Source organism: Mobula hypostoma, chromosome 7, assembly GCF_963921235.1.
Source record: "Mobula hypostoma chromosome 7, sMobHyp1.1, whole genome shotgun sequence".
NCBI classification, from domain to species: Eukaryota; Metazoa; Chordata; class Chondrichthyes; order Myliobatiformes; family Myliobatidae; genus Mobula; species Mobula hypostoma.
Genome location: NC_086103.1, coordinates 139,469,501 through 139,497,414, shown reverse-complemented (window position 1 = coordinate 139,497,414; position 27,914 = coordinate 139,469,501). Strand labels below are relative to the sequence as shown.

General features: G+C 42.6%; 1 protein-coding gene across 1 annotated transcript in view; it reads left to right on the top strand.

The window, feature by feature from the left end:
* Positions 1–201: 201 nt before the first annotated feature.
* c7h11orf65 (chromosome 7 C11orf65 homolog) overlaps positions 202–27,914 on the top strand; it is a 63,088-nt gene continuing 35,375 nt past the window's right edge. The window contains exons 1-3 of the mRNA XM_063052870.1: positions 202–234; positions 8,441–8,543; positions 18,458–18,650. Coding sequence (XP_062908940.1) covers positions 8,509–8,543; positions 18,458–18,650 — 228 coding nt within the window. The 5' untranslated portion in view covers positions 202–234; positions 8,441–8,508. The remainder of the gene's footprint in view (positions 235–8,440; positions 8,544–18,457; positions 18,651–27,914) is intronic.

Sequence of the window (27,914 nt, the reverse complement as noted above, 5' to 3'; positions counted from 1 at the left end):
GAAAGCACGAATTACTGCATTATAACTAACTTTGTAAACAGTCAGTGGAACCAAATTTAATATCAGTAATTAATACAGGGGAGAGAATTTGTCCCCTCAAGCGAGCGCTACTTGATTAAAACCGAACGCCTTCGTGAGCTTCCGGCAAGTTCCGTCAGTGGCGTCATTTCCGGAGTAACCATAGCGAAGAGACGCTTGAGCAGAGTGACGTTCACCAGGTCATCGGTAATAATGGTAAACCTTTCTATCATCAAAGTTGGGAATGTACTAATCTTATTCACTTAACTTTAATCGGCACCACATTAAAACGACACTTGTATCATCGTCCCTAAATATATCATTTTATGAACATTTACTTTAGATGTTCCTGTTGCAACAACTAAGGTCCATCCATCCTCATCTCCTTGCTGCTAACTCTGACTTGCTTTGATTTTCCGGGTTTACTTTTGGGTCTCTGTTTTCCACTTCTGTTTTTCTCCCCCTGATTATGGAATGTGTGTGACCGCAACTGGATATCAAATATAATAACAAGAAGATACGGCTGGATATATCCTATAGTACAGACAATACATGTAGATATTTTTTGTCAGAATGTAGTTTTTTTGAACTGCTGCCTCTGTTTTAAAAGGAAGAATCTCGAGTGTATGAGAGTTGATATGCAGAAAGGCGCAGTTACCAATCCCAACTAAGTCTAACTGGTCTTCACCTCGGTTAGGAAGTTGAGGGAAATGATTTAAAGTTCAGCTCCGCAAAATAGAAGGTAAACTAATAAAAACAGTAATGAATATGGATAGATTCTCTCTGAGCAGTGAGTGATCTACTCTGGAGAATTTCTATGCACAGAAGATCCATAGGATTTTACAACAATAACTTACAGCCTGTTGACATGGTTCCATAACCACCTGTTGGGCAGTATTCAGAAGGTTATAAGTTCAGGTTCTACACCATTGACTTAAACTCCAAACCCAAGGTGACATTGTGCTGTATTGCTGGACGTGCACATTTCAGAGAAGATATTAAAGCTGATTTGAAAATGAGGGGAAAATTATCTGATGGACATCATTTATGTCTTAGCGAACATAGTTTTTGTGGACAATTTGGTTTTCACATTGTTGCTGGAACCAATTTTTTTGCCACCTTTCTTGCTTTACAAGAGGAATTATATTTAAAAGATGTATGCAGATTACTAAATTCCATTGTTGCCGCAAAACAACACATTTCACACGTATTCTGGTGATATGTATAACCATATAACAACTACAGCATTGAAACAGGCCATCTCGGCCCTTCTAGTCCGTGCCGAACTCTTACCCTATCCTAGTCCCACCGATATATTAAACGGTTAAAATATTAAAATTAAACAATAATATTAAACCTAATTCTGATTCTGATATATTGGCTGTAAACTATTTTGAGATCTCTTCATGGGCAATATGTAAAGCAAGTATTTAGTTTTGCGAAATAAATTCCATCCTTCATCTCGTTAGTGTGGCAGCAGGATGGTCGCATTGTTTATTCCAGGGACCAGCTGATTGCGCTCATGCCGGCCAGTTTAGTGAACAGAGCAGCGGACATCCCGGCTGAAATCTGGAGGAAAACACACAGAGGATGCAGAGGGGGATCGAAAAGGCGAGGGAAGAGGACTGGGTCGAGACAACAGAGGCTTATGGAGAAGAGAAGTTATAAGCCGTGTCTCCCCTCTCTCGTCATGGGAAATGTGAGATTGCTGGGTAATAAAATGGACGAACTGACGGCACTTGTCAGGAGTCAGAGAACATTTCGGGAGAGCAGTGTCATGTGCTTCACTGAGACGTGGCTGCACGAGGACATACCCGATCAAAGCGTTTCCATAGAGGGCTTCCAGACCGTTTGAGCTGACCGGAATTGCACTGAGAGCGGTAAAGGTAAAGGAGGGGGGCTGGCGGTTCTGGTAAATAACAGATGGGGCAATCCTGGGCATATTACGATCAAGGAACGAGTCTGTAGCCCGGATATTGAACTTTTTGCTGTTGGACTCCAGCCATAGTATTTGCCAAGGGAAATCTCACATGCAATTGTGGTTGTTGTGTACATCCCTCCCTCTGCCAATCCGACGTCGGCGTGTAACATCCTTTACACTATCGTAGCCAGGTTACAAACCCAGCACCCGAGTGCCCTCATTACCATCTCGGGTGACTTCAACCAGGTTACCATGGCTGGAACACTGCCCAACTTCATGCAGTATGTGAGCTGTACAACCAGAGGGGAGAGGACTCCGGATTTGATGTACGCTAACATTAAGGATGTATACAGCTCCTCTCCCCTCCCCCCACTGGGAAGGTCAGACCACAACCTGGTGCATCTAAAACCCTGCTACGTGCCTCTGGTGAAGAGTAAACCAGCAACCTCTAGGACAGTGAGAAAATGGTCGGAGGAGGCTTATGAGGCGCTCCAGGGTTGTTTTGAGGTGACAGACTGGCAGGCACTCTGTGAGCCACATGGAGAGGATATTGATGGGCTCACAGAGTGCATCACTGATTACATCAACTTCTGTGTGGACTGCAATGTTCCGACAAGAACTGTCCTTTGTTATTCTAATAACAAGCCATGGGTGACAAAGGACATTAAGGACATCCTGAACGCTGAAAAGAGGGTGTTTAGAGATGGAAACAGGGAGGAGCTGAGGGACCTGAAAGCCAGGATCAGGGAGGCTAAAGACAGGTACAGGAGGAAGCTTGAGTGGAAACTCCAGCAGAACAACATGAGAGAGGTCTGGAGGGGGATGAGGACCATCACTGGGTTCCGGCAAACTAGGAACAGAGGAGCTGAAGGCAGTGTGGACAGAGCCAACAAACTTAACCTGTTCTTTAACAGATTTGACATTGTGACCCCTGCCCATCCCCCACATGAGCCATCTGTTGTCGGCCCCCAACCAACACATATTCCACTCTCCCCTCCTACCCCTCCTCACAGTCCCCCACCCTGCTTTCATGACTATACCCCTTCCCCACACGAAACCACCATGGTGGGCTACACAGCTGAACAGGTGAGAAGACAGCTGAAACGTCTCAACCCAAGCAAGGCTGCAGGACCGGATGGTGTCAGTACCAGGGTGCTCAAAGCCTGTGCCCTTCAGCTATGTGGAGTACTTCGCCATGTATTCAACCTGAGCCTGAGGCTCCGGAGGGTTCCTGTGCTGTGGAAGACGTCTTGCCTCGTCCCTGTGCCGAAGACGCTGCGCCCCAGCAGCCTGAATGACTACAGACCGGTGGCATTGACCTCCCACATCATGAAGACCCTGGAGAGACTTGTTCTGGAGCTGCTCCGGCCTATGGTCAGGCCACACTTAGATCCCCTCCAGTTCGCCTACCAGCCCCGCCTAGGAGTTGAGGATGCCATTGTCTACCTGCTGAACCGTGTCTACGCCCACCTGGACAAGCCAGCGAGTACTGTGAGGGTCATGTTTTTTGACTTCTCCAGTGCGTTCAACACCATCCGCCCTGCTCTGCTGAGGGAGAAGCTGACAGTGATGCAGGTGGATGCTTCCCTGGTATCATGGATTCTTGATCACCTGACTGGCAGACCACAGTACGTGTGCTTGCAACACTGTGTGTCCGACAGAGTGATCAGTAGCACTGGGGCTCCACAGGGGACTGTCTTGTCTCCCTTTCTCTTCACCATTTACACCTCAGACTTCAACTACTGCACAGGGTCTTACCATCTTCAGAAGTTTTCTGATGACTCTGCCATAGTTGGATGCATCAGCAAGGGAGACGAGGCCGAGTACAGGGCTACGGTAGGAAACTTTGTCACATGGTGTGAGCAGAATTATCTGCAGCTTAATGTGAAAAAGACTAAGGAGCTGGTGGTAGACCTGAGGAGAGCTAAGGTACCCGTGACCCCTGTTTCCATCCAGGGGGTCAGGGTGGATATGGTGGAGGATTACAAGTACCTGGGGATACGAATTGACAATAAACTGGACCAGTCAAAGAACACTGAGGCTGTCTACAAGAAGGTTCAGAGCCGTCTCTATTTCCTGAGGAGACTGAGGTCCTTTAACACCTGCCAGACGATGCTGAGGATGTTCTACGAGTCTGTGGTGGCCTGTGCTATCATGTTTGCTGTTGTGTGCTGGGGCAGCAGGCTGAGGGTAGCAGACACCAACAGAATCAACAAACTCATTCATAAGGCCAGTGATGTTGTGGGGATGGAACTGGACTCTCTGACGGTGGTGTCTGAAAAGTTGCATGCCATCTTGGACAATGTCTCCCATCCACTACATAAGCATCCTTCCACACCTTCAAAACACACCATAATGGTCTAATGAGACTTTATTTCTGCTTCAGCGGGCACCAAACCATTTCCCTCCATCAAAACATTCATTCATTTTCTTGAATTTGTCCTCCTTTAACTCCATTCATTTCCCGAAATTAAATATTTATTTATTTATTTAGAAATACAGTGAGGAACAGGTCCTTCAGGCACATCGCGCCACATCGCCAGTAACCCACCTATTTAACCCTAGCCTAATCACAAGATAACTAACAACGACTAATTAACCTATTAACCAGTATGTCTTTGGACTGTGAGTGGAAACCGTAGCCGCCAGAGGAAACCTGCATGGTCACAGGAAGAAGGTGGGAACTTTCTTACAGAGGATGCCAGAATTGAACTCTGAACTCAGGCACCTTGAGCTGTACTAGTGTTGATGGAGCTATTGGAACTGACATGTGTCCCAGCCATGCCCATGTCTTTATGAGACACAGCACTTTTGCTTGCCACCGCAGGAGATACAACACCATCTCCTTTGCCCTATCCACATGAAGTAACAATTTATGTGCACCTCTTCCAGTCTAATGAATTGCATCAAATGCTCATGATATGGTTTCCTCTATTTGAGTGAACATAAATGCAGATCGAGTAACTTAAGTGTGGCCTCCTACAATGTTTCAATGATGTCCATGTAAACTTGAAGAATAGCACCTTATTTTCCATCCAGATATTACAGCCTTTGGGACTCAGTACTGAATTCAATATGTTTTGAAAGCTTGTTTTTCCTTTATGCACCTGAACTGGCTCGTTCTGTTCTTCTTTCAGTTCTTAGGAAAAGGTTTCAAACTTTCTCTTTTCACGGATGCTACCCGACTTGCTGGGTATTTTCAGCATTTTCTCCTGTATTTTTCAGAAAGATGACACAGGAACAATGGAACAGATGACCTCTGCAGTTAGAAAGTTTTCTGCATAATTCTTTGTCACTACTCTAAAATGGAATTTCCAAAAGCATGGATAGAATTTAACATAATCCTGCCAAAATAAAATCAGCACTATATGGGATGAAAAATGGCAGATTGAATTTAATGTGGACAAGTGTTGCACTTTGTGAGGACAAACCAGGGTAAGACTGAGACAGTAAGTGATAGGGCACTGAGGAGTGTGGTAGAACTGAGGTATCTGGGAATATAGATCCATAATTCCTGGAAGTGGTTTCATGGGTAGACAGTGTCATAATGAGCACTTTTGGCACATTGGCCTTCATAAATCAAAGTATTGAGCATAGGATTTGGGATGTTATGTTGAAGTTATATAAGACATTGGTTTGGAGTATTGTGTGCAGTTTTGGTCTCCTACCTGCAGGAAAGAGGTCAATAAAATTGAAAGAGTGCAGAGAAAATTTACAAGGAATGTGCTAGGACTTGAGGACCTGAGTTATAGGCAAAAGTTGAAGAAGTTAGGACTTTATTTCTTGGAGTGTTGAAGATTGAGGGAAGATTTGATGGAGGTATACAAAATTATGAGGGGTATAGATAGGGTAAATGTAAGCAGGCTTTTTACTCTGAGGGTGGGTGAGACTAGAACTAGACATCATAGGTTAAGGATGAAAGGTGAAGTATTTAAGGCAAACCTGAGGAGGAACTTCTTCACTCAGAGGTAGCGAGAGTGTGAAACAACAGTTGGAAGGCAATGGCCCAGGTGTGGGTCAATAGGACTAGGCAGAATAAAGTCCAGCATGGGTTAAATGGACTGAAGGACCACCTTCTTTGCACTACGACTATATGTGAGGCTTAGGAAACTCAAATGAAACTGACCCCCTGGGGATTGTAAAGAAGCTAGGATAGTTCTCAGGAAGGGAATTCAGAGTGCCAGGAAGGGCCATGAAAATCCTTGGCTAGCAGTGTTTACAAGAATCCCTAGGCATTCTATACATATGTCAAGAACAAGAGGATCACTCAAGAATAAAGGAGGGAATGTGTGCTTGGAGGCGTCCTAATGAGGTACTTTGTGTTGTTATTTACCAAGGAGAAGGGCATGGAGGAGAGTGAGATAGTGTGATGAATGCGAGAGGGATAAGAATACTGTGTAGGCAGAAAACATGAGTTTAGTTAGGGATTATTTTGCAGTTTAATTAGTGCTGAACAACACAGTGGGCCAAGGGATTGTTCCTGTATTGTCCTGTTCTATGTTTTAGGAGTTCCAAATATAGAAAGTCTCTTTTAATTGCTCTTCTTCTTGGCTGTGTTAAGCTACAAGGTAGTTTTGATGCCTCAATACATCAACAGTTATTATTAGTTGAATGACTGATTTTAACTATATTTTGTCATATGGTATAAGTTGGGATGGGCAAACTCAACACATGGAATGGAGTGAATGTATCATCAATCATCAGTTAATAACTTGGGCAAGTTGCAGATTTGCTTTATCATTTGTGTCAATTAAGATTAAAGGAAAAATGATCAGCAGTAGAGGAGATGGTGAAAGCAAAGACTCTCACAATACTTACGAGGTATCTAGAAAAGCATTGTCATTGTAAGGCATAGAAGGTACTGTACAGGCCAAGTACTGTGCTGGTAAATGGGATTAGTATAGATGGATATTTGATGAACAGCACAGCTAAGGTGAGCCAAAAAACCTGTTAATGGTGCTTCAAAACTCATATTCTTGTAGTTCGTACGCATTTGAAATGAAGAACTATTTTTAATTTGTAATTAAAATACTAATAGATTTAGATTTTTCATATTTGAAAACTTCATTTTTCAATTAGTTACATTATTTGTAGATAAGATTGTGATTAAAGGTTATTGAATTAGGCCATTCATGAAATATATTCAAGAAGGTTGTTTTAAAGATCTTTTTATGTAATAGTAATTTGATCTAAGGTAAACATGTTGAATTATTTCACAGACACAACACTCCATCCAGCATGAAAGTCCCATAATATTTGTAATGTTTCATCCAGACTAGAAAAACAGGGTTCCTATAGATTGCTTCTCACTGTGGTGATATTTCCAGTGTGATTGCATCACCAGTCAACCGATTGCACAAAAAGATGTAGGGTATAAAGTTGAATTATATCTTTCTGTACAAACCCGTGGATGGGTTGGAGAAGAACATCAGAGAAATGTCATAAAGAAAGGAAGTCATTGTTGGAACATCCCTAAATGTGGGGAACACAACAGTGAATTTTAAATCAAATTTCTCACCAGTAGCAATATTAACCAGTTATAAAAATAGAATATGCTGGAAACTTTGGCAATTTAGGTAGCCTCTGTGGAAAGAGAAACATGGTTGGGGTTAAAGATCCTAGACACTTTGACCTAAAATGTTAATTCTGTTTGATGCTGTCTGATCTGCTGAGTCTTTTCTTCATTTTCGGTGTTATCTCAGCTTATTTCAGATTTCCAGCATCTGCAGGGCTTTGAGTTTTGCTCTTCAATAAATAGTGAGAAAGCTGGTAGACTGGAAAGAGAAAACTCCAAGATGATTAAAATTAGAGTTTAATTGAGTAAATTATTATAGTTTTTTGGACAACCCAGAGATAAGAAGAGTAATTGGTAGCCTATTGACATTATGGAAGTTCCTATATGTTCTTTACCACAAAATGGCTTCATCCTAACATATGATACAGAATGACCTAACACTTAATGAAAATTAACAATATTATCTAGATAGGCAAAGCAAATTTCATGTTTATTCATTAGTCTCAAATTTGTTATTACACAATATCAAAAAGCTTTTGGCCAATCTTTTTAAATAATGGTCAACTAAGTAGATAGGGAGCAGATATATATTCATAGCCTGTTGTGTACAATGTGTTTTTTTTATTCTAGATCTGTGTCAGCCATGACTCAGCTTCCTTGACATGCTTGGTGACTTTTTGCATTCCCTTGAACATTCACACAGTAGATATAGTTGTTAGAATGATGAAGAAAGGTTTGAACTGCTTTATAGCACGGAGTAGTCAATGTTAGTAGCCCAGACTAGGTTGAGGAATGGTCAGGTGTTGCCATCATATCTTTCTTAAGCAATAGTTTCTTACGTTATTAAACTTGTCTAAACTAGAAGAGGTACTCGTTTAAATTTCTAATGGGATCTCTGTCACAGTAGTTTCAGCATGAGAATTGGCAATATGTTTTTTTTACTGAGATTATGTAATCAGTTATTTCAATATTTTTTATATTCTCAGATGATAAACGTGGTGGAAGTTTAATCTTATTAATTGATGCAAAGAAGCCATCCACAAATAAGCGAAAAATGAGTGAAGAAGTAGTACAAACTAGCAGTGGCTGGTAAGAAACACACTTAGAATTTTAGGCATCAGTGGGATTAAATGTTATAATGACTCTTATTTCATTAATGAATCATCCATAACTCAGTTGTTGGATATTCCTGTAATTTGAAAATCTGATCTTTCAAAATCAATCGTGCAACCCTGGGGAATGCCGGACATATATTTTAATCTCAATAAATATAGAGTTATGCCTTTGTGTACTGGCATCTTCAACCACTGGAGGATTATATGTTCAATGCTGTTAGTGGCAAAAGGATGTGTAGAATATAACACACGAGCTATTGTAGAAATTAATAGAGTATAACAATGTATCATCAGGAAAATTAAATATTTAAAAGAAATTTATAATTAAGATAAATAGTACACTTCCTTCAAAGTTCAAAGTAAATTTATTATCAAAGTACATATATACCTTGAGTTTCATTTTCTTGCAGGCATTTACAGGAAAAAGAAAGAAATACGATAGAATCTATGCTATCTCAAAGAATCCCCTCTAGTAACTTTTCCAATGCTGACGTTAGGCTCACTGGCCTGTAGTTCCCTGGTTTGTCCTTGCAGCACTTCCTAAATAAAGGCAGAATATTGGCCACTCTCCAGTCTTCCAGTACTATACTCATGGCTAAAGACAATGTAAGTATCTCTTCAAGGGCTCCAACAATTTGTTTTCTAGCTGGCCACAATGTCCTAGGTTACACTTGGTCAGATTCTGAAGATTTGTCCACTTTTATATTCTTTTTGACCTCCAGCACCTCCCCTATTTTTTTGTGGATATGCTTCAAGAAATATTCATTTCTGTCTAATCCATCAATGTATGTATGATTGAAATATTCATTCTGTACCTCGCCCATCTCCTGTGGCTCCACATCAATAACCAGATTGATCCTTAAGTCACCCTACTCTCTCCCTGGTTATCCTTTTGCTCTTAATATACTTATAAAATCTCTGTGGATTCTCTTTTACTTTAGCTACCAGGGGATATCTATGACCTTTTTTGGTCCTCCCAATTTCCCTCTTAAGTGTACTCCTACATCCACTATACTTCTCAAGGAATCCACCTGATTACAGCTGTCATGTTGATTACTAACTGACGTATTCCTCCTTATTCCTCAACAGAGCCTTAATATCTCTCGTGAACCAGGGTTCCTTCACTGTACCGTAAACATTCTGGCCCTGAACTTTCCCTATCTCACTGTGGAAATCTCCCACTTGCCAGACATCCCTTTACGAGCAAACAACTTCTCCCAATCAATCTTTGAAAGTTTCTGTCTAATGCCATCAAACTAAATTTTGCCCAAGTGTAGGACTTTGATTTGTTAATCAGTACTATTTTATTCCAATTCTATTTAAGAAGTGTTAGAATATAGGCATTGGCTTCAAAGTAACCCTCTCTGACCCTTCAGTCACTTTCCATGTTTTTTTTACCAATCGGGGTCATACATCACGGAAGAAGGTCCTTCAGTCCAACTCATCCATGCAAACCAGTGTGTCTATCTGACCTGGTCCCAGTTACCTGTGTTTGCTCAATATCCCTCTAGGCCCAATGTCTTTTAAATATTATAATCATACCAACCTTCCTACTTAAACTTATACCTTATAGTTTTAAGCTCCCCTATCCAGGAAAAAAAGTGACCATTGCCTTATGTAAGTCCTTCATGATTTTTTATACTTCTCTAATGTCATTCTCCTACCTTCTGCCCAGTGGGGGGGAGGGGTGTTGTCTCGGGCTGTCCAACCTCAGTGCTGCCCAACTTTCTGGGTAGGGCAAACTATCAAACGAAACAAACATCATAACGATGGACAAAAATATAGGAGAATTCCACTCCAATGTCTGGTTAAGCAAGTTCTGAAAGGGATGGCTAATCATAAGCCAGCAACAGAGTCGATACAGAGTGGTTCTGCAGAGTGGATATAGGGAGTTAGGCAGAGAGTTTAAAAAGCAGAATCTCAAGAGGTGTAATCTGGTGCTATGTGCTACTGAGGGTAGAAATAGGAGAATGGGGCAGATGAATACATGTTTGAGGAGTTGGTGCAGGAGGGAAGGATTCAAGTCCTTAGACATTGTGATCTCTTCTCAGGAAGAGGTGATGTCTTCAAGAGGGTCGGGTTAGCAACGAACAGTTGAGGGCCTAATATCCTAATGGAAAGATTTGAGAGGGTTTAAGCTAGTCTGGTAAGGTCTGGGACTCAAAGCAGTGTTGTGTCACCTGGGAAAGTTAAGGCAGAAATAGAAAATAGATATAGATAAAGCAAACAAGTTCGGTAAGGAATACAGACAGGAACCAGACAGGGAATGAGAAACATCTGGTATAGTAAACTGCATTTACTTAATGCAAGAACCCTAACAGGTAAGTCAGATAGACTCAGGACATGGGTAGGTCTATGGGACCGGGACATTATAACTATTACAAAAATTTTGTTGAGAAACATACTAGACTGGTAGCTCAATATTCTAGGGTACAAATGCTACAGGAGCAATAGGGCTAGAGTTAATAAAAGGAAGGGATTGGATTTTTAATTAAGGAGACCATCACGACAGCACTTTGAGAGGATATCCCTATGGGATAGACCCGTGAGGCTATATGGGTGGCATTCAAAATAAGAAAGGGTGATAACTGTGAGAGGATTGTACAGTAGACCCCTAAGTATCAACAGGAATTAGAGCAGCAAAATTAGATTGCAAAGGGCTTGATTGGGGCAGAATTTGTTAAATGTGTCCATGAAAATTAATTCAAACCATATCAGAGAGGGGTCAGCGCTATCCCTCACACTGGGCAATGAGGCATGGCAGGTGACTAAAGAGTCAGTGAGGGAGCCCTTTTGGACCTGTGGGATAGGAGATGGGACGTTATGTTACAGCTGCACAAGTTGTTGGTGAGACCACACTTAGAATACTATATGTATTTCCAGTTGCCCAGCTATAGGAAGGATGTCAATAAGCTAGAAAATGTGCAGAAAAGACTCATGAAACTGCTACCAGGGCTTGCCTTATAGCAACCCTTTATTTAATGCATAGCTAATTGGTAATAAGGTGAACACAGATCAAACTTTTTAACACCTGAAGATTTTCTTTTTGTTTATAGTGTTTTTCCATTTAGAATAGAAAGATGGTTTAAATACCTGTCCTTTATTTATACATTTTCCAAAAGTGAAAGGAATCCAAGTATTCTATACAAATTACACAAATAGGTTTTAAGTTTCAATTCTGGTCCTAACATAAGTTCTTTGACCTGGAACATAAATTGTCTTTTATTGATGCTACTTGACCTGCTGTGTGTTACCAGCATCTTCTGTTTTTGTTCTAATTCGAATATCTGTATTTATACTTATTCTTAGTAGATGTGAGTTATTTAGGTGAACACAGTTCTTAGTGCATGTTGTTCTTTTCTTACTGTGTTAGAACCAAATCTGCTCACGGTGCCAAAACAAAACATTTAAAATCTGTTACGCCCAGTTAGAGCTGAAAATAATTTGCTCAGGTGATGCAAGTATTAAAATGCAGCTATCAAGTCCAGTTTTTCTTGCTTAAGCAGGCTTTTGGACACATGTTAATCATAGTCATACAGCCCTTCAACTCTTGGAGTTGTGAGGCAGTATTTTCTTCCCAGGGAATACCCGTCATGCAGGCCAGATGACAGAGGTTCCCTGGGACATGACCCCAAGCAAGCCATCTTCAGATTCATCAATGATAATCCCTTCATTACTACGTTGGAAGTGGAACTGTTTAATGACTATTCAGTTCCATTCCTTGAATAATACAGTGTAATGTTTAGGCTTGATCCGTCAGGAAATACCAGTAATATTTATTCTGCACAAATGTTGATCAGTGACATCGCCAACAGGCTAACTATCTCCCTTGATGTTTAAATATATTATCATCTCTGCTTTGCCATGGGGTGTCATCACTGATTAAAAATCTTAAGTGAACAAGCTACATACAAGACTATAAAACCATAAGGCATAGGAGCAGAATTAGGCCATTTGGCCCATCGAGTCAGCTCTGCCATTCCATAATGGCTGTGTTATTATCCTTCGCAACACCGTTCCCCTGCCTTCTCCCCCATAACCTTTGATGCCCTGACTACCAAAGAACACATAACCTCTACTTTAAGGATACTCAATGGCTTAGCCTCTATGGTCATCTTTGGCAATGAATTCCTCAGATACACCACCCTCTACCTTAACAAAATGGAGGTCCCTCTATTCTGAGGCTGTGCCTCTGGCTCTAGGCTTACCCACTATCGGAAACATCCTCTCCCATCCACTCTATCGAGACCTTTCCATATTCGATATGCTTAAATGAGATTCTCCCTCATTCTTCTAAATTCCAATGAATACAAGCCCAGAGCCATAAAATGCTCCTCATAAGTTAACCCTTTTATTCCTGAGATTTTTCTTGTGAACCTCCTTTCCCAGTAAGATGGTGTCATGTGCGAATGCAGCAGCCTCTCAGGGGGCCAACCATGGCTGTTTTTTTACTTCGTAAAATTTGCTTTTTATGGTCCAAAGACAATTCTACTCCAAGAACTTCAGGTACTACAGGGCTACTCCGTCAGTGAGCTGCTCGTTGTTCAGAGTAGCTGGACTGGTGTCGGCCAAGAAGTCGAAGGGGTTGGCCATGATGCTGAGGTATCGAAGGGGCCAGTTGGGATACTGGGACGGGAGATGGTCAGGATATCAGAGGAGCCTGTTGGGATATCGGAGGAGCCCACCAGGGTGTGGAGTAGCCAGCTGGGAATTTAGGAGCTGACCTGTCTACAGGCCATGTGGCTGCCCGCTGTTCGGAAGCATCGGAGTTGATGCAGTATAACTGTGGCAGACTGTCTCAGACATTTCACTTGTGATTGTAAGACTCTGTTGGACAGTGGTAATCTAAGTTGCTGCAGGCCTGTTACCCTTGTTTGGTGGAAGGGACAGGCGACATGGGATCTGTGTAGACTCAGTTGTAGCGAGGACTAGACCTCAAGCCTCGTGTTTGCCTGCTGCTGCATACCAGGTGAGAGCTGTGGATGTGCTACAGCGTGGCGTCTGCGCTCGACTGGGAGTTGTCCCCTCCTGCTGTTACTGCCCTTCTGTGTTCGAGCTGTGTAATGACAGGCTGAGTTGCATGTGTCTGCACACTGCTGGGAGACTGTAACATTCATTGCCGGACATCGTCGCTCATGGTCTTGGACTATGTATGTTTTTTGAGTGAACATGCTTTTTTGCTCGCTATTTTGAAATTTGCTTGCTATTTTGAATGTTTTGCACCTTATGGACGTCAGTGAGTTAGACCGGCAGGAAGAATTTAAAAGGTGAGCATTTTTTCTTCAGTGGTTTGATTGAGGCGCGACTGAGCAGGTGCGTGGAGTTCAGCGAGTTAGTCTGCCAGGAGGAATTTTAAAAGAAGCCAGCTTTATACAGCGGGCATCAGAGTAGGAGGGCTTTGGCTCAATAGGGAGTTGGCGGTAATGGGTCAATGCGAGGTAAGTTACCTGTAAAGAATAGGAATAGGAAGTATGTCTGCGAGGCCAGTGTTCTGTGCTGGGTGTCAGATGTGGAGTGTCCGACAGACTTCCAGCCTCTCAGATGACCACATCTGCGCCAGGTGCATCAAGCTGCAGCTCCTTAGGGACCGGGTTAGGGAACTGGAGATGCAGCTCGATGACCTTCGTCTGGTCAGGGAGAGTGAGGAGGTGATAGGGAGGAGCTATAAGCAAGTAGTCACACCGGGGCCTTGGGAGACAGTTAAGTCAGGAGAGGGAAGGGCAGGAGTCAGAGGCTAGAGAGCACCCCTGTGGCTGTACCCCTTGACAATAAGTACTCCTGTTTGAGAACTGTTGGGGGGCGGCGGCCTACCTGGGGGAAGCAACAGTGGCCGCACCTCTGGCACAGAGTCTGGTCCCGTGGCTCAGAAGGGTAGAGAAAGGAAGAGGGAGGCAGCAGTGATAGGGGACTCTATAGTTAGTGGGTCAGACAGGCGATTCTGTGGACACAGGAAAGAAGCACGATGGTAGTTTGCCTCCCAGGTGCCGGGGTCCAGGATGTTTCTGATCGTATCCACAATATCCTGAAGTGAGAAGGTGAACAGCCAGAGGTCGTGGTACATATTGGTACCAACAACATGGGTAGGAAAAGGGAGGAGATCCTGAAAACAGACTACAGGGAGTTAGGAAATAAGCTGAGAAACAGGACCACAAGGCTGGTAATCTCAGGATTACTGCCTGTGCCACGTGACAGTGAGTATAGGAATAGAGTGAGGTGGAGGAAAATGCGTGGCTGAGAGATTGGAGCAGGGGGAAGGGATTCAGATTTCTGGATCCTTGGGATCTCTTTTGGGGCAAGCGTGATCTGTACAATAGGGATGGGTTGCACTTGAATCCAAGGGGACCAATATCCTGGCAGGGAGGTTTGCTAAGGCTATTGGGGAGAGTTTAAACTAGAATTGCTGGGGGTGGGAACTGAACTGAAGAGACGGAGGAAGGGGTGGTTGGCTCACAAATAGAGAAAGCTTGTAGACAGTGCGAGAGGGAGGATAGGCAGGTGATAGAGAATGGATGTGATCAGACTGATGGTTTGAGATGTGTCTATTTTAATGTAAGGAGTATCATGAACAAAGTGGATGAGCTTAGAGCGTGGATCATTACTTGGAGCTATGATGTTGTGGCCATTACAGAGACTTGGATGGCTCAGGGGCAGGAATGATTACTTCAAGTGCCAGGTTTTAGATGTTTCAGAAAGGATAGGAAGGGAGGCAAAAGAGGTGGGGGCGCTGCACTGCTGATCAGATACAGTGTCACAGCTGCAGAAAAAGAGGAAGTCATGGAGGGATTGTCCACAGAATCTCTGTGGGTGGAAGTTAGAAACAGGAAGGGGTCAATAATTCAACTAGGTGTTTTTTATAGACCACCCAATAGTAACAGGGACATCGAGGAGCAGATAGGGAGACAGATTCTGGAACAGTGCAATAATAACAGGGTTGTCATGATGGGAGATTTTAATATCCCCAATATTGAATGTTATCTCCCTAGACCAAGGGATTTCGATGGGGTGGAGTTTGTTACGTGTGTTTAGGAAGGTTTTCTGACAAAATATGTAGATAAGCTTACAAGAGGAGAGTTTGTACTTGATCTGGTATTGGGAAATGAACCTGGTCAGGTGTCAGGTCTGTCAGTGGGAGAGCGTTTTGATCATAATTCTATCTCTTTTACCATAGCATTGGAGAGGGATAGGAGCAGACAAGTTAGGAAAACACTTCCCCTTGCATATTGAAATCCCCCATGACTATTGTAATATTGACCTTATTACATGCCTTTCCTAGTTCTTGCTGAAATTTATATCTCACATTCTGGCTACTGTTCGGAACCTCTATATAACTCCCATCAGGGTCCCATTTACCCTTGCATTTTCTTAGCTCTACCTACATGGATTCTACATCCTACATCCAAACTGCAATCTTCTTTCAGCCACGACTCAGTAATGCCCACAACCTCATACTTGCCAATCTCTTAACTGCGCTACAAGATCATCTACCTTATTCCGTATATGCGTGCATTCAAATATAACACCTTCAAGCCTGTATGTATCACCCTCTTCAATTTTGCCATCAATTTACACTTCGACTCATCTTCTGCAATTTTGCCCTATCATCTGCCTGTCCTTCCTCAGAGTCACCACACACTGCTTTGACTTGTGTACCAAATGCCCATCCTCAGCCCTATTACTCCAGTTCCCATCCCCTTGCTAACTTAGTTTAAGCCCTCCCAAACAGCTGTGGCAATCCTGCCCATAAGGATATTGGTCCCCTTCGGGTTCAGTTATAGCCTGTCCTTTTTTGTACACGTCATACCTTCCCCAGAAGAGATCCCAGTGATCCAGAAATCTGAAACCCTGTCCCCTACACCACTTTCTCGGCCACTCATTCATCTGTACTATCATCCTATTCCTGCCCAGGCATGGTACCAGGAGTACTCTAATCCAGAGATTGCTTCATTGGAGGTCCTGCTCTTCAGTGTCTTCCCTGACTCCCTACACTCACTGTATGGGACTTCTTTCCCCTTTCTACCTATGTCATTGGTGTCAATATGCACTTCTGCCTGCTCACCCTCCATCTTAAGAATCTTCTGCAGCTGTTCTAGACATCCTGGGAGGCAAGATACCATCCTGGCTTCTCTCTTGCAGCCACAGAATGTGCTCTCCATTCCCCTAACTATTGAGTCTCCTATCAGACATCATCACTTCTGACTTCTGTTGAAAAGAAGCAAATCTGTTAATTAATAACACAACAAATACTATCTAATCACGAGCTTAGCCCACCCTTCTGCTAAGTACGCCTTGCCCTTCAGTGATACTATCCAAAAGGCAACAGTAGGTTCTAGAGGTTTGCAGAAGTATACCAGACTTTATAGCTATTCCACCCCTCTTAACCCCACTACTGATTTGGCACACTTTCTTTTCATCAGCCAGTGATGAATGAACAAAGACCTCCATTCAACTAAATATTGGGAAAAAATGAATGTGCTATCTTTGGACCCCACTACAAACATTGTGCACAGTTTCATTATTCTTCTTGGAGAGTATCTGAATTTAAGCTAGACCATTGATTCTGCATTTGATCCCATTTTGAATATGTATCTATAATAAGGTTTCCTTTTTATGCCTCTTTCCCTATCTTTGTTCATCTGATGCTGAACCCTTCATCTAGACTTTGTTATCTCTATGTGTGATTATTAAGATAGTCTCCAGGTAGTTCTTCCATGTTACATATAATCACTCTCCTGATTGTATCTTAACTAGCGCAAAGCCCCATTCACAAGCAAGAGAAAATCTGCAGATGCTGGAAATCCAAGCAACACAGATAAAATGCTGGAGGAACTCAGTAGACCAGGCAACATCTATAGAAAAGAGTACAGTCGATGATTTGGAACCTGCTGAAAGGTCTCTGCCCAAAACGTCGACTGTACTCTTTTCCATAGATGCTGCCTGGCCTGCTGAGTTCCTCCAGCATTTTGACTGTGTTACAAAGCCCTATTCAGTGACCATTCCAAGGCAGATACCTAACTGCTCTCGGAGGTACATTAATTTCTGGTTCAACAATGTCAGTATTGAAGTCCTCATGCTTGTTTTTAACTAATTCTTTCCTATCCTCCAGGAGAAAAAGCTTTTATGATTTCTGTGGTGCTCCTGTCCTGATACAAAGTATATTGAACGTCTCCAGTTTTGATCATTCCATTATTAGTGGTCTAAGCTTTCAGTTGTTTCGGCACTACGCTTTGAAAGGCCCTCCCCAAACAACTTTGCTTTTCTCTGCATCTTCCTTTAAGTTGTTGACTAAAGCCTACCGCTTTGACTAAGGTTTTGGATATCTTTTCCTGATGATTCCATCTGTGACTCAGTATTAAACTTCTCAAGATATTGCACTTGTTCATACATAAATTCTATATAACCATATAAATGCAACATTCTGCATAAATGCAATTTGTTGTATCATTGATGACTGCAAACATGGATGAATGAAAACCATCAATCTTGTTCCACTTCCATTAATGACTTACTGGTTATATTAAACACACTAAAATATAACCATTTACTTTTGTAGAAGTTCCTTATTGCCCAAAAAAGGCTTCAAATGCCAATTTAAAGATTTTTATTATTTTTTCCTTAACATTACAATGCAATTTTCACAATGATACTTACAGGATAGATGGGGAGAGTCAAAGATAAAACTGATGCATGTAAATCTGTGAACTAACTCAATGAGTAGAGGAGGGTTTGGCCATTATATTTGTATTTTAGGAGACCATTTGGAATCTGTCTTTACAAACTTGACCAGACCAACAGGAAAGAGTGTACATTATTCAGAATTTAGGAAAGACTGTCAAATTTGCTTTGTAGAATGCAACTCACAAATTAATGTTAAGTTATTATTTTTTAAAGTGTTGAAGCATTAATGTTTGACGGAAGTAAGAGAGAGGACAAAAAATGCCCTATCTACAGGACTCCTACCGGTGAAATCTTTGCAACCAAGATAAGTATGCGTGAGATCCCTGAAGCTGAGAAGCAACAAGCAACTCTTAAAAAATTAGAAAATTCAGCAAGAATAATACAAAGAGCATGGAGAAGATATATTGTAAGTTTTGCTATATACTAAATTGACAATTTGCAGTGATGGATGGTATTACTAATAAGTTGAATATTTTAAAATTTTGTTTCCATGTACAGCATCCCTCAATTTTTACCTACCATCAATAATTATGCCACGTGAACTACATTATAACAGTAACTACATTTTCAAATTATGTCAATAGGGAAAATATTTTAATACATCTTGAAGCTGTGAGAGATGATATGAAAATTCAGATTATTGCTTTGCCATATTTTCCAAAAATAGCAGAATTAAAATGGTCTTTATGATTGTTTCTAAATATGAAAATAACCTTTTAAAATAAATATCTATAATTGTTAGACAAGATACCATAATTGCTATTTCAGGAGATGTTGTAATTTTCTGTTTGGGGCTGAAGGAAATGTCTGAAGGACATTTCAATGTTTCAAGGTTTGAAAGAAATGTTGAGCATAGAAGTTAGATTATATAACTCAATGCAAAGTAAATGCAATTTAATTTAACTCAAAGTGAATAATACACAACCATTTCCAGGTTAACTCGTGTCAATAATAAAAGTTGACAGGCCACTTCCTGTCTTGTCTGTACTTTATTTAACCTATTTTTGCCTCTATACCCCCCCCCCAACCTTGAACTTGCATCATCTGCTAACAAAGGACCAAGTCTGACATTAACATTAGAACATTTGGCAAGGGCGGAGCTGTTATAGTTAGGTACGTTGCAGGAGTTGGATGTTAACTTTCAGGCACCTTCTCATATCTCCCACTGGTGCATGACCTGGCCACAGAACATCAGCTCGTTGTCTCCCAGTCACCAACCTCGCATCCTCAGAATATCTTCCCTCTGCAGCTTGCAGCCCACATCTCCCCAATGATGCACTGCCTCCTTTTTCCTTAAGATCCATTCTTTCAGTTTGTTCTTACCTAAAAATCCTGCTTATTCCTACCTTAACTTACTCTTTTCCCCTTCCAACTTTCCCCCACCACTTTGACTGGTCCCATCTTCCCAATCCTCACCACAGCTGCCTAATTCCTCCATACCATCTCAAAACACAATGATCTGAGGTCTCTTCCCTTCTTCCTTGAACAGCAGAGGCTCAACCAGTCCATTTCCCCAACTACTCTTTCACCTGCTAAAGTCATTGATATATTGAACAATGTCCTTAACTCCACTCACTTTCTGCAATTCAAAGGTGACCTCACATGACCCCAATTCTACCAATATCTTTGTTGGATATTTGATTTGGTTCTACATTGTTGCTGCTTCCTAAATTTGTAGAGAACATGAAAGTTTATTAACTCTGCTCCCACCCTAATCTCACTTTCACATGGTTTCTGTCTGAATTCTCTTTTCTGACATCTTTATTTTCATCTCAGAAGACAGATTAATTTCACAGCTATTTTTAATCTCTCCCACTACACTGCTTGCACTATAGAATCCATTCAATTCTCCTAATTTGTCCTTCTCCAGTGTTAATCTGCTTTGATGACAAGACTATAGTGCTTTCAACAGACCTTCCTTTTCCCTCAGCCATGGTTTCTCCGTACTATAACAGAGGTTTCTCTGTACTATAACAGACAGGGCTTTGGATCACTTCTCACTTACAGGATTTCCTATATTTCAGTTTTCATCCTACTTCTTCCAGTTTGGTTAAACATTGAACATTCAAGATTGTTTAATGTCATTTCCGGTACACAGCTATAAAGAAGAACAAAATAATTGTTACTCCAGATCCAATGCAGCACTGTACACCATTGTGCTAACCATTACACTACAGTACCACTCACAATAGTTAAAAAAACACAAAAAATATAAATACATAAGTTAGCTTATATGTAGATTGATAGATATCCATAAAGTGACTCCAGGCACGGGAGTGTCTGTACATAAGCTGATTAACAGGAAATGATAAGGTAGTGGTGGTTAGGTTAGTGGTGGAGGGGTGGGTTAGTGAGTGGAGATGTGCTTGGATGCCTTGAATCCTCCTCACAGATGGGAGTGGGACAAAAAGCAGATTGGGTAGGATCTTTCATGATGTTACTGGCCCTTTTCTGGCACATTTCTGCATAAATGTCCTTAATGGCAAGTGGGCTGATGCTGGTGATATGCTGGGAAGTTTTGATCTGTTGTAGAGCCTTCCTATCTGATGCAGTGCCATATCTGTACCAAGCAGTGATGCAGCTTGTTAGGATGGTCTCTACTGTGGAATGACGTGAGTATGGATGTGCAAAGTCCAGTTCTCTTCAGCCTCTTCAGAGAGTAAAGGCGATAGTGAGCTTAGGATGTGTTCTGGGACCATGAGAGGTTGTGTGTGATATGCATTCCCAGGAGTTTAAAACTGCTTGCAGTTTCCAGTGCTGTTGCACCAATGTAAGGGGGAGTTTGAATGGTGCAAATTCTTCTGAAGTTGATAACCATCTCCTTTGTCTTGTTGACATTGAGGAAGAGGTTATTTGCCCGGCCCCAGGCCCTCTTCCACCTCCCCTCCGTAGGCCATTTCATCGTTATTGATAACTGTGGTGTCACCGAGGAATTTGAGAATGGGATTACTCAGGTGTTTAGCTATGCAGTCACATGTGAGCAGAGTGTACAGCAATGGGCTCAGCATACAGCCTGGGGGTGGGGGGAGGGACCTGTGTTGAGAATGATTGGGAGGGAGGAGAGGTTGTGCATCCTGACTGTCTGAGGTCTATTGGTTAAGAGGTCCAACACCCAGTTGCACAGTGGTGTATTTAGACCGACAAGTAAGATTTTGTTCACCAAGGTCTGTGGGACAATAGTGTTGAATGTTGAACTGAAATTCAGAAACAGCACACTGACATAAGTGTCCTTGTTTTCTAGGTCTGTCAGGGCCCAGGTGTGTGACAGACGCTGTGGCACCTGTCGTAGAGCAGTTCTGTCAGTAAGCATATTGGTGAGTGTCCAGTGTGTCAGGAATGGGATCTTTGATGTGTGCCATTACCAGATAGTCAAAGCACTTCATGATATTTGGTGTCAGTGCCACCGGACGGTGGTCTGCAGGTGCAGACTTCTTTGGTACACAGCTGATGGTGGCTGATTTGAAAGATGTGGGGACAGCAGTCGGGATGAGCGAAGTGTTGAAGATGTCTGTGAAGATGTCAGTGAGCTGGTGTGCACACTCCCTGAGTACCTGGTGGGATGTTCTCTGGCCCAGCTGCCTTACTCTCTGTTGACTCTCTGCAGAGTCCTTCTCACATCTGTTGCTGTTCCAGACAGTGGCTGCTCACCTGGGAGGGGTAGCTTTCGTTTCTGGCATTGTGTTGCATGTCTTGAAGTGTGCATAAAAATTGTTTAAAGCCTCAGGGAATGAGGTATTGCTGGGACAGTCAACACTGTTTTTCCTTCTGTAGTCAGTAATATCCTTGATGCCCAACCACACATGCTGGGGATCGTTATTGGACAGGTGTCTTGAATTGTTTTGTGCATAGGCAATCTTTGCCCTCTTGGTTTCTCCTGACTGCTCTGAGAGCTGTTCCATCACCTGACTTAAAGGCAGCATTGCAGGCTTTTAGTAGGGAGTGCACACCGCATTCAGCCGGGGTTTCTGGTTGGGCCATGAGATGACCGTTTTTGAGGTATCAGCTTACTGATGTAGTTAGTGACATATGAGGCATATTCCTCAAGACCTGTGTCTTCTCCATTTGATGTGGCCTCCTTGAACATCTGCCAGTTAGTCTGTTTCCCTAGAGTTCCCCTAGCCCTCACCTTCCACCCCAACAACTTCAGCATTCAATGGATCATACTCCACCATTTCTGAAAAGATTCCAAAACCAGTACATTTTCTGCTCTCCTTATTTTTCAGCACTCCAAATGAACTGTTCCTTCTGCAACTCTCAGATTCATCCTTACCTTTCCAACAAGCAATTCCCTCTCACAGCACTTTTTCGTACAATTGTAGAAGATGCAACACCTGCCCTTTTACCATTTTGCTTTCCACTCTCCAGTAACCCTGTCCTTCCAGGTTAAGCATCAATTCAATTGCACTTCTCCCCTTTCAATGCATTGCATAGAGTGTTGTCAAAATGAAGTGCTCTGCAATGGAGAAACCGGATATAGATTTGAAAACGGAAGAATTTTTGTGTGCAGAACAGGCTTCTGGTTGCTTCTCATTTCAGTCCTCTGTTCCACTCCCTGCTTGTTCTCTTGGATCTCCCTGAAATGGTCCAACAATCCCCAATATAAATTCACCTCACATTCTGCCTATGGACATGAGAGCTATAACTATCTGTAATTCTTTCCCTTACTGAGCTTTATTAACTTTGAACAAGCTCTTGCCTCACTTCAGTGAAATGTGTAAACCACTTGGAAATAATGTTCGTTGGAAGCACATGAACATATGCTAAAATTAATCAAGGAGTCGGTCACAGCAGAGTCTGTATTGCAACACTTTAATGATAGTGAGGTACTTGTTCTACAGGATGTTACCTCATCCCCTACTTTAACAATTCAGAAGTGTGCAGTCTAAGTACTTTAAAATACTGAGTGCATCACATTCTCAGGCAGTAAATTCCAGATTGCACCCTCTGGTTGACAAAATGATAGAAACATAGAAAACCTACAGCACAATACATGCCCTTTGGCCCACAAAGTTGTGCCGAACATGTCCCTACATTAGAAATTACTAGACTTCCCCATTGCCCTCTATTTTTCTAAACTCCATGTACCTATCTAAAACTCTCTTAAAAGACCCTATCGTATCCACCTCCACCACTGTTGCCGGCAGCCCATTCCACGCACTCACCACTCTCTGAGTAAAAAACTTACCCCTGATATCTCCTCTGTACCTACTCCCCAGCACCTTAAACCTGTGTCCTCTTGTGGCAACCATTTCAGCCCTGGGAAAAAGCCTCTGACTATCCACGCGATCAATGCCTCTCATCATCTTATACACCTCTATCAGGTCACCTCTCATCCTCTGTCGCTCCCAGGAGAAAAGACCGAGTTCACTCAACCTGTTTTCATAAGGCATGCTCCCCAATCCAGGCAACATCCTTGTAAATCTCCTCTGCCCCCTTTCTATGGCTTCCACCTCTTTCCTGTAGTGAGGCGACCAAAACTGAGCGCAGTACTTCAAGTGGGGTCTGACCAGGGTCCTATATAGCTGCAACATTACTTCTCAGCTCCTAAATTCAATTCCACGATTAATGAAGGCCAATACACCGTATGCCTTCTTAACCACAGCGTCAACCTGTGCAGCTGCTTTGAGCGTCCTATGGACTCGGACCGCAAGATCCCTCTGATCCACCACACGGCCAAGAGCCTGACCATTAATACTATATTCTGCCACCATATTTGACCTACCAAGATGAACTACTTCACACTTATCTGGGTTGAACTCCACCTGCCACTTCTAGGCCCAGTTTTGCATCCTATCAATGTCCCGCTGTGACCTCTGACAGCCCTCCACACTACCCACAACACCTCCAACCTTTGTGTCATCAGCAAATTTACTAACCCATCCTTCCACTTCCTCATCCAGAGTAAGAGTAAGGATCCCAGAACAGATCCCTGAGGCACACCACTGGTCACCGACCTCCATGCAGAATATGACCCGTCTACAACCACTCTTTGCCTTCTGTGGGCAAGCCAGTTCTGGATCCACAAAGCAATGACCCTTTGGATCCCATGCCTCCTTACTTTCTCAATTAGTCTTGCATGGGGTACCTTATCAAATGCCTTGCTGAAATCCATATACACTACATCTACGGCTCTTCCTTTACGAATGTGTTTAGTCACATCCTCAAAAAATTCAATCAGGCTGGTAAGGCACGACCTTCCCTTGACAAAGCATGCTGACTATTCCTAATCATATGAAACTTCTCCAAATGTTCATAAATCCTGCCTCTCAGGATCTTCTCCATCAACTTACCAATCACTGAAGTAAGACTCACTGCTCTATAATTTTCTGGGCTACCTCTATTCCCTTTCTTGAATAAAGGAACAACATCCACAACCCTCCAATCCTCTGCAACCTCTCCCATCCCCATTGATGATGCAAAGGTCATCGCCAGTGGCTCAGCAATCTCCTCCCTCACCTCCCACAGTAGCCTGGGTAAAAGGCAGGAGACTGGGGCTGAGAGGGAAATGGATCAGCCATGATGAAATGGTGGAGCAGACTTGATGGACCAAATGATCTAATTCTGCTGCTATAACTTATGGTCTTATCTCTGTAAAGATGTCCAAGGAACTGCTGAAGAAAGCTATCTCATCAGAATCTGTCCCTATTTGAGCATCCTAGCCTTTTGCAAACTCCCCAACCCAGGAGACTTATGAATAGACGAGTTGATACCAAATTTAGCAAAACACTGTGAGTTGCTCAAAGGTCTATAGTCAAAGATGTATTGTCAAAGAGCTGCTACCAGTAAAAGCTGGAGATACAGCAAGGCTGAAGCTGGCAACAGATGGACATCAGACATGACATAAAGTGTCAGAACATTTGGGTATGGCACAAGCACACAGAGAGAGAGACACTGAAGCAGGTCGACAGTTCACTGACTTTAATAAGAACTTTGCAGAATTTTAAGGGAAAGGAAAACAATAAACGCTAGAGAACAGTGCCGATAATTAAAATTCTCAGACCAAAAGTTAAATGCCAACACCAAGGCTGAAAGGATTATCTAAATACTGAATGAATACCGCTCTTTTCCAGCATCAGTCAACATGGTAGTCCCCTTTCTCAGACAAGGACAAAGGTTAGCAGGGAGCATAACGTTGCTGTGCTTTGCTCAAGTCTCAACAAGACTACATTGAAAAGAAGGGATTTAAATACTTAGCTGGAACGTGCGTGTTCACGAGTGTAATTGCTGAACCTGCTGCGCAGCCTGCCTGTGGGGTGTGTAGACCCTGCAGTATAGTCTGTGGTTAGAAACATAGAAGCATAGAAAATAGGTGCAGGAGTAGGCCATTCGGCCCTTCGAGCCTGCACCGCCATTCAGTATGATCATGGCTGATCATCCAACTCAGAACCCTGTACCTGCCTTCTCTCCATACCCCCTGATCCCTTTAGCCACAAGGGCCATATCTAACTCCCTCTTAGATATAGCCAATGAACTGTCCTCAACTGTTTCCTGTGGCAGAGAATTCCACAGATTCACCAGTGCATCCTATGTGAAGAATGTTTCCTCATCTCAGTCCTAAAAGACTTCCCCTTTATCCTCAAACTGTGACCCCTCGTCGTGGACTTCCCCAACATCGGGAACAATCTTCCTGCATCTAGCCTGTCCAATCCCTTTAGGATTTTATACGCTTCAATAAGATCCCCCCTCAATCTTCTAAATTCCAGCAAGTATAAGCCTAGTCGATCCAGTCTTTCTTCATATGAAAGTCCTGCCATCCCAGGAATCAATCTGGTGAACCTTCTTTGTACTCCTTCTATGGCAAGAATGTCTTTCCTCAGATTAGGGGACCAAAACTGCACACAATACTCCAGGTGTGGTCTCACCAAGGCCTTGTACAACTGCAGTAGTACCTCCCTGCTCCTGTACTTGAATCCTCTTGCTATGAATGCCAGCATACCATTCCCCTTTTTCACCGCCTGCTGTACCTGCATGCCCACTTTCAATGACTGGTGTATCATGATACCCAGGTCTCGTTGCACCCCTCCTTTTCCTAATCAGCCACCATTCAGATAATAATCTGTTTTCCTGTTTTTCTCACAAAAGTAGATAACCTCACATTTATCCACATTAAATTGCATCTGCCATGAATTTGCCCACACACCTAACCTAGCCAAGTCACCCTGCATCCTCTTAGCATCCTCCTCACAGCTAACTCTGCTGCCCAGCTTCGTGTCATCCGCAAACTTGGAGATGCTGCATTTAATTCCCTCATCCAAGTCATTAATATATATTGTAAACAACTGGGGTCCCAGCACTGAGCCTTGCAATACCCCACTAGTCACTGCCTGCCATTCTGAAAAGGTCCTATTTATTCCCACTCTTTGCTTCCTGACTGTCAACCAATTCTCTATCCACATCAATACCTTACCCCCAATACCGTGTGCTTTAAGTTTGCACACTAATCTCCTGTGTGGGACCTTGTCAAAAGCCTTCTGAAAATCCAAATATACCACATCCACTGCTTCTCCCCTATCCACTCTACTAGTTACATCCTCAAAAAATTCTATGAGATTCGTCAGACATGATTTTCCTTTCACAAATCCATGCTGACTTTATCCGATGATTTCACCGCTTTCCAAATGTGCTGTTATCACATCTTTGATAACTGACTCTAGCAGTTTCCCCACCACCGATGTTAGGCTAACCGGTCTATAATTAGGAAAGACATCTTTGCCATAGAGGGAGTACAAAGAAGGTTCACCAGATTGATTCCTGGGATGGCAGGTCTTTCATATGAAGAAAGACTGGATGAACTGGGCTTGTACTCGTTGGAATTTAGAAGATTGAGGGGGGATCTGATTGAAACGTATAAGATCCTAAAGGGATTGGACAGGCTAGATGCGGGAAGATTGTTCCCGATGTTGGGGAGGTCCAGAACGAGGGGTCACAGTTTGAGGATAGAGGGGAAGCCTTTTAGGACTGAGATTAGGAAAAACTTCTTCACACAGAGAGTGGTGAATCTGTGGAATTCTCTGCCACAGCAAACTGTTGAGGCCAGTTCATTAGCTATGTTTAAAAGGAAGTTAGATATGGCCCTTGTGGCTACAGGGGTCAGGGGGTATGGAGGGAAGGCTGGGTTCTGAGTTGGATGATCAGCCATGATCATAATAAATGGCGGTGCAGGCTCGAAGGGCCGAATGGCCTACTCCTGCACCTATTTTCTATGTTTCTATGTTTCTATAATTCCCTGGTTTCTCTCTCCATCCTTTTTCAAAAAGTGGGATTACATTAGCCACCCTCCAATCCTCAGGAACTAGTCCAGAATCTAAAGAGTTTTGAAAAATTATCACTAATGCATCCACTACTGTGACAGGAGGTAGTGGATATTCTGTACACACCACACCAAAGTTCATTAGACATCACAATGGAACAGTGCATCTTATGTTGAATGAACAGATCCTCTTAGGAGGATTACTGAAGAAGGTGCTTTATGAAAGCAGATATACCTGCAATACAATTATATCACAGACCAGCAGTAGACTCGGAGACCAACTAGGACCAGATGTAGAATATTCAATTGACCTATGTATCGGGAAGACTGTGTGCCAATATAAGACATACAGAACCTGGATATTTATTTTGTTTTATTTTTCTTTCACTTTTTGTTATTAAAGGAATCAAATCCCTGAAA